The sequence below is a fragment of the Myotis davidii genome, unplaced genomic scaffold (assembly GCF_000327345.1).
Source record: "Myotis davidii unplaced genomic scaffold, ASM32734v1 scaffold540, whole genome shotgun sequence".
Taxonomy (NCBI): domain Eukaryota; kingdom Metazoa; phylum Chordata; class Mammalia; order Chiroptera; family Vespertilionidae; genus Myotis; species Myotis davidii.
In genome coordinates this window covers 245,485-253,046 of record NW_006292916.1, presented here as the reverse complement: position 1 = coordinate 253,046, position 7,562 = coordinate 245,485, and the positions used below count along the sequence as shown (strand labels likewise).

At 43.1% G+C, this 7,562-nt stretch overlaps 1 protein-coding gene across 1 annotated transcript in view; it reads right to left on the bottom strand.

Moving 5' to 3' along the window:
* Positions 1–7,558, bottom strand: part of BPHL (biphenyl hydrolase-like (serine hydrolase)) — a gene marked incomplete at its 5' end in the record, with an annotated part of 42,602 nt that extends 35,044 nt beyond the window's left edge. The window contains 2 exons of the mRNA XM_006766415.2: positions 1,730–1,833; positions 7,533–7,558. Of these exons, the coding sequence (XP_006766478.2) occupies positions 1,730–1,833; positions 7,533–7,558 (130 nt within the window). The remainder of the gene's footprint in view (positions 1–1,729; positions 1,834–7,532) is intronic.
* Between the last annotated feature and the right edge of the window lie 4 nt (positions 7,559–7,562).

The window sequence follows — 7,562 nt, the reverse complement described above, 5'->3', positions numbered from 1 at the left end:
CCAAGCTCAGAGCTGCCTCTTATTTCCTCCTGGTGGCTACTTTGAGAAAGACAGAGGTCCTGATTCTTTGGTCCTGTGTTATCATTGAAGTCCTGCACTTTTGATACCTTTTCAGCTTAATCTTCCTTTAAAAAATAAATCATGAAACTGCACAGAAATAGACTTACTGATATGATATGCTTCTGGGTTATTTTTCTTGTTTTTAAAAATTACTATTACAAGTGAGAGAGATTATAATATCTGTAGACAAATTTATGAGATTTGATCCAAGTTATTTTAAAGTAGAATTCTAAAATCCCAGATGTTGTTTTACTAAGCGAATGTGAATAGCTCTGTAGATATTTTTGGGTTATAACTAGAAATCAGAAATTAAACACAGAAATGATGGGGAAGGGCAGGGTATGGAAGAAACAACTCAATTTAGTTTATTTCATTAAAAAATTACAAAACAGCCTGGCTGCCTGTGTAGAGGGAACTGGGTGCTGGGGACAGGGAATTTGGAGATAAAAATCTCACTATTTGTCTGATTTTTGAATTAGGTTAATGTTTTACATAAACTAAGTTTTTATAACTGGATAATGATTGCAATACTGAAATAATGAAAAATCTAAGCTGATAAATTATTTATTGCTTTTACAGATTGCTTTGGCTTGACATCAGCCATTGGAGTAAATGTCCTTCTTCATTATAGTAGCTTAAGGAAAAACATATACTAAATGCTATCTAGACAAGGATGCCTCCATAGCTACAGTAGCACATTCAGCTCAAGTTCAGTCAGGTGGAACCATCAACTGAAATACTTTAGGACAGGGGTCGGCAAATTGCGGCTCGGCAAACCGCAGCTCGTGAGCCACATGCAGCTCTTTGGCCCCTTGAGTGTGGATCTTCCACAAAATACCGGCTCTTCCACAAAATACTGACTTCTGAACATGGGCCACGAAGTTTCAATCACACCGTACGTGCGCGTCCGCACGTGGTATTTTGTGGAAGATCCACACTCAAGGGGCCAAAGAGCCGCATGTAGCTTGCGAGCCTCAGTTTTTGCCAACCACAGCTTTAGGAGAAAGAAGCAAATTATAAAACAATAAGCATAAATTGGGATTATTTAACTAAACAAACAACGCAATATTAAGACACTTAAACTAAATTTTAGATGTCCTGAGATCACTAGAAAATCTCCCCCTGAACTTGCTACACTGAAACCACTTATCTGTAAAATGAGATTGAGATTCAGCTGGCTTTACAATAGTCCATTCATATTGATCTAATTTTGATTTTCAAAACGTCTGTAAGCTCTGTTTTGTTCTTAGCTCTTATCGTAACTGAACACATAGTCAACCACAAAGGGCCATCAATCCATCTTTCAGCACAGAAAGTCTCCCAAATGGAAAACCCAGAATTCCAGGCAATCTGAGATGGCTGGTCACACTCATCTGCTTTCTTTGTCTATCCCTTCTTCCCATATCCCTTTCCTTGACCCTGCCATCCTCCCAAAGTGTAGGCAACCAACTACACAGTGTACTTGCATGGGAAAATACAGGTATATAAATAAAAAATACATAATAATAGAAAGTTATCTTTCTAAATCACCTAACACTTATTGTAGCAAATATTACTTAAAGCATTTCTGCCAAGCACTAAAATTAGTAATCAGCATTTGGCCACTACTCTTGGGAAAGCCTCGTGGATCACGCCGCATGCTAGAGCAGGCCATGAAAACCTTGCAGACCCAACATTCCAGGAAGCAGCAGGACGGCATGCTCGCCCTCTCCGGTCCGCTGGTAATGCAGGTGGACACCGTTCACAGCCACTTTGGTGGAGGTTACTGAGGTGCTAGAATAGAAAAACCCCATCCCGAAAGGAAGAGTATTAGTTGGCAGAGCCAATGTAATATGACAAAACTGCCCTTTCATACACGAGTCAGTTCCAGTGCCCTTTCCAGGCCTCTGAGTTCTCTGATTTGTGCTTCTGTTTTCCACACATGAAAAATGACATGAGTTTGTGTCTTCCTCACTAGACCGCAGATCTGGGCTGGGTCTTCATGTCTGATAATCCAGCTAGGGGCTTACCCTACAGAAGTACTGAGAGGCTTGCTCAAATCAGTGACCAGACAGGCCCATGGGAACAAGTCCAGGGAGCAGGAAGCCTGTAGTGCCAACGTGCAGGCTGATGGGGGAGCTCCACACTGGAACATGATGAGCATCTGTGCAGCAAAGACCATCTTCTGAACTTTAGTGCGTCCAGAGGAGCGACCTGGACCTGCAGCTGCCCTGGCAGCATTCCCAAGGATGAGACTGACCTCCAGGGCCCACAGGGAAGGCCTGGATCTCAAGGCTGTCCTTAGGCATACGACTTCTCACATTCTTTAGCCAACTACAGAAGGGTTCTAATTAAGAATGCTTGTCTGCACTGATATGGCCAAACTAGTTTTTAAGATGTTGAAATACTTCTGTGTTGATAGTTAAATAACTGGGTCCATAAGCTCTCATCTCAAGAGCCCTCCCCCTGCCGCCGACCCTCCTTGGCCCAAGACCTCCCATGATGCAGCATCTCACTGCACATGCTGGGCGCGGAGAGGGTCTCGGGCCAGGGCTATTGCCAGGGTCTGCTCTGACTGTACACCGTGTGCCGTACCCGGTGTTCTGTTCTGATTCCTCTCCTCCGCTGTTCGTCAGGAAGTTCTGGGACACCTATGCCGGGATTTAGGCCCCCGCATCAGGTTCTAGCAGCCTCCCCCAATTTCCCACAAGGTTGGGTGACTTGAGGAAGGGACATTATGGCATGCCAGGACAGATGCTGGAACAAATGTGCTGAACACAGATACATCAAGTCTTCAACAACACATAATTTCTGGAAAAATATGATTGGTAATAAGGCCTGACATGACTATGAGCTCATTATCTACAGAAATATTATGGGAGAGCAATAATAAAGGCACTAAGCAGTGGCAGTATCATACAAACATTGCCAAGTTACTTATTATTGATGTCCTACTCCTCTAATTTATTGTTATTGTCAAGAGCACTCCAGGATCAAGATAAAAGCAAATAATGTTGTACTAATATTTATTTCAAATGTTTGTTTACTGACACATTTGCTTTGCTCACAGTCTATTAGGAGAAAAGATGAAGACACAGAGATTCACCAGCAAACCCTCAGGGAGGGGTAGGTCATGACTGAGGGAAGAACTTGAGGTACACAGTTGGAGCAAAGGTTTATGCATTTCCTGTGTTCACCACCCAGGAATGCGGAAGCGCCCCCGACAAGATGACTGGCATTTGCACAGCTCACGACAGTGATAATGGTACCTTTCTTACTCCTTGTGCCCTAAAGATTTTTAAGGGGCTCCCTTCCTTGCTTGTAGAAGTAATTTTGTACACTGGGGATGTTATGCACCATCAGAGGATCCCCCTCCCCCAACCAACTCTGTCAATGTCCAAGCCGGTGCGTTTTCACGACTGGGTGCTGCTGTCTGCCTCTCCAGGAACCCAGGAGCCAGCCCTAGGGCACTGTCTCAAACAGGCTTCCCTTCCCTTCAGTGCTCATCTCTGTTATTAAAAAACCCTCTACTTTCCCTCTGCACTTTGCTCTATGTTTTGATTCCCCATTCCAAATTTCTTTTCTTTATTATTATCCCTATCCCATATTCTTTTGGTTGCCAAGTAATACAGAAATAAAATCAGGTAGTCTAAAATGGGGCATGATGGCACTTGATGTCAGAATACTAGGGCAGAGGCAGCTTTAAAAAGAGAGAGAGCCTGGCCAGTGTGGGTCAGTGGTTGAGCATCAACCTATGAACCAGGAGGTCATGGTTTGATGCCCAGTCAAGGACACATGCCCAGGTTGTAGGTTCCATCCCCAGTAGGGGACATGCAGGAGGCAGTCAATCAATGATTCTCTTTCATCATTGATGTTTCTATCTCTCTCCCCCTTCCTATCTGAAATAAAAAATATATTTTAAAGAAGAGGCAGAGAGATTTCATCAGAGATATTTAAAAAAGAAGAAGAAAGTAGCATTTGAAATGAACTTCCAAGAATACAGTGGGAGGGTGATTCTAGCAGAGGAAATGGTGTGATAGAAGGCACAGGAGGAAGGACACATATGGGGACAGGGCAGTGGTCAGCCTGGCAGGAGAGGCTGAGCAGTGACAGGTTTGCAGTTCAGGGGAAAGAAATGGCCTAGTGCACTGCCATCAACATATACCAATCTCCAGTCTCAGAAAACAGGACAGAGGGCTGCTTATAAACAAAAGTAAATTAAATGAAAATCAATTTCAAACATAGGAAAGTTTTATTTTAAAAAATAATAGTTATTGAGTGATTAATTTTCACATAAAAAATTTAAATGGGTACAGCCTTTTTCCTCCAGCTTATGAAGGGGTCCTTAGATGGCAGGCAGGCCTGATAAACACTGTGACACTGCAAAGAGTCACCTGCAGGGAGCAGGCCTGGAAGGGCGCTGACATGTGCGTATTACTTGAACTACATTCAAAGTACCAACTTTCCCAACTCTCAGCTACGAAAAAGATAGAAAAGTTCAAAAAAGTTACATAACAAAAGTAAATCCCTTTCCTCGGGCAGTTCATTTGTTGTTTCCACTACTTTCTCCCTCCTAATAATTGCTTCTCTAACCAAGGTGTTCTTAAGCAGGTGTGTTCTCTAGAATTTCCTGTGAAGAGGAAAAATATACCTGCCCAGGACAATCCTGGGAGACCATCAGTCAGTAACTGGGGTAGGACCCTGGCATGTGCTCTGTAAAATGTCTACACCCTATTGTACTATTCATTCATTCATATATTTCCTGAACACCTACTCTGGGCACTCCGTGTGGCTTGGAGGCTGGCAGGGAAGACAGATAATGAGTCCTGCAACCAGCAGGCACTATGAAGTTCGCCAAGTATTATGACAGAAGAGTAGCGGGGATGCAGGAGACGCTGGGGTTGAAGGTGGCAGGCATCAAGTTCCCCATGCCTCACTATCATCTACATGGCTGCCCACTCAGCTCCTTTCTGAGAGTGTTTCCAGCCTCCCGCTATATCAGTGGGGCTCAAACTTAGATTTGAATCATGTGGCAAAACTTTAAGCATCTAATACATTTTAATTATTATAACTGCCTTTTTAAGTTTTTTTTTTTTTCTTTTCTGGCAAATTTAAATCTCTGGATGCCCAGGCTACACTAAATCAACATCTCTGGGGTGGGATGCAGGCATTTGTATTTTTATAAATCTCCAAGAGATTCTAATAGGTAATCCAGGTAAAGAACTACTATACTGAGTTAATTTCTTGGAGGAGAAAAAAAAGTCCTGTCTCCCTTTTAAAAGCAGCCTGTAGAAAGGCATGCTTATCTACAAGAGCCTACGTCTTCCTTGTATTTGTCCTTGATTCCCTTTTTTTCTGGGAGGCTGGACAATTTTGTGAAAGGGAAGGTCAGGAGCAATGCAATGGCCATCAGTTCCTGATTGAGGGGCTGAGCCACTCCCCTCAAAGGGGAAGAGTCTACTGTGGGGGGAGGTCAGAATATAAGAGTTTGGGGCAAATAACTAAACTAACACTAACATTTAGTGTCACTATTAAACTAAATCATGGACTGCTCAGAGCTTATCTCATCTCCTTCATTTTGTGATGAAAGGCACATTAATTACAAGTAACCACACTTTACCACTGAGGAAGCTGATGGTTAGGAGAGTTAGGCAATTGCCCGGTCAGCCTGCTGGGAAGCTGCAAAGTCAAGATGAGCACCTGACTGTCTGATACCAGAGCCTGTGGCACTTTTTTCACTTTGTTCAGAAATAAAAACGGGGACTATTAATAGGATACATCCTCACTTTGAAAGTCCTACATAGTCTCTATATCTTGTATGTTGAGCAGTTTCTTTCGTATATTTTTTTCCAAAGTAACCATTGGCTACAATAAAGCTACTTTGCAGAGCATGGATTTACATGAATTTTGATGACACACTTTTACATCTTTTATACCCTGCTTTGTTATTTAGACATTCATATATGTATCATTGCTAACTTTACCCACTAATTACTTAATTTTTACCTCCAAGCCCTTTAACATTCACTGTCTCAAATTCTATGCACAATTCTGCAAGGCATGCAGCTCAGAGAGTTTAAGTAACCTGCTCAGGTTAATGTAGCCAGAAGTGGCAATGTAGCCATTTGAACACCAAAGGCCATGCTTCTTCTGTAACCTCATGGCTGAAGAGGGTCCCCAATAGGGCTCCAGCACCAGGGTCACTCACCCTGACTGCCTGACAGAGGTGGTGGCAGGTGCCAGGGGAAGGAAGCTCTCTGGTTCTCCCAAAGAACATTCCAAGGTTCAACTCCAAAAATTTTGTCAGGCAGTTAGTTAGGTTCTGTAAATTATTAATATTGCAATTGTATGTAACATAACTTCCAGATTAGAAATAAGAGAAGTCAGCATTCCAAATAACAGACTTACAAACAAGTTTTCAGAACACAACTCAATTGTAGTCGGGCAGTAGCTGTGACAGGGCGCTTTTACCTACTTAATCTGGGCTGCAGCCTTGTTTCAGGATTAACCAATGCCATTGCTTATTTTCCCTGATTGTGTCACATCAATTTGCAGCCATAGCTATAAAATGGCAGTTCAAATTCCAGAGAAACCTGTTTTTGAGATGTATTAGGGAGAATGATTTGAAGGCTAATGAATCAGCCTCCTGCAACCATTAAATAACCTACCTAACTTTGATATTGTTAAAATCACAGTAATTTTATTTCAATCCTGTTCTGCAAAAAGGAAAATGGATAAATCGCCATTTTACAGTGGTGGTTTGCAACTGTGGCCATTGACATATATTTCCATTTGCATCAAAACAATCTTGAAATTCTTCTAAAAGACCTATAATAAAAAAAGAACCTAAACCAAATATGAAACTCCTAGTCAATCACAATATAAAAATGTAAAGCTGATCACATTTTCTTCCTTCCTCCTTTCAAATTAAGTTGTCAAATGAGGTTTCCATCTTAGATAAAGTGAAGTTCCCAGTAATCTCTCTAGCATTTGACTTGTCTTCCTAATCACGAATGGAACTTGCCCATCAAGTTAACTGCGCCCACCTGGTGCGCTCAGTGGTGAGCACTGACCAGAGGTCAGGGTTCCATGCCCCAGTGGGGGGCAGGCAGGAGGCAGCCCATCGATGATTCTCTCCCATCACTGATATTTCTCTCTCCTCCTCTCCCTTCCTCTCTGAAATCAATAAAAATATATTTTAAAAAAATATTTTAAACCAGTTAACTGCATACATTCATTGTGTGTGTGTGTGTGTGTGTGTGTGTGTGTGTTTGGGAGCGGCTGGGGGGCGGAGATGGGCAGGCTCTCGGGTCTCCGCAGACCCCCAGCGCCGGTGGGGGTCAGGCGGGCTCGGGGCCCGGCTCTGAGCGCTCGGAGTCGCAGGCGCCCTCAGGCCGGCTTCCGATCAACCCAACAGGAGAGATTATTGCCCTGAAGGTCTTACGAGACTGGACAGAGCAACCGACTAAGAGCACGGGGTTCGAGGCTGTCACCTGCCGCGCGAGCCTGGGCCTGATCCCACG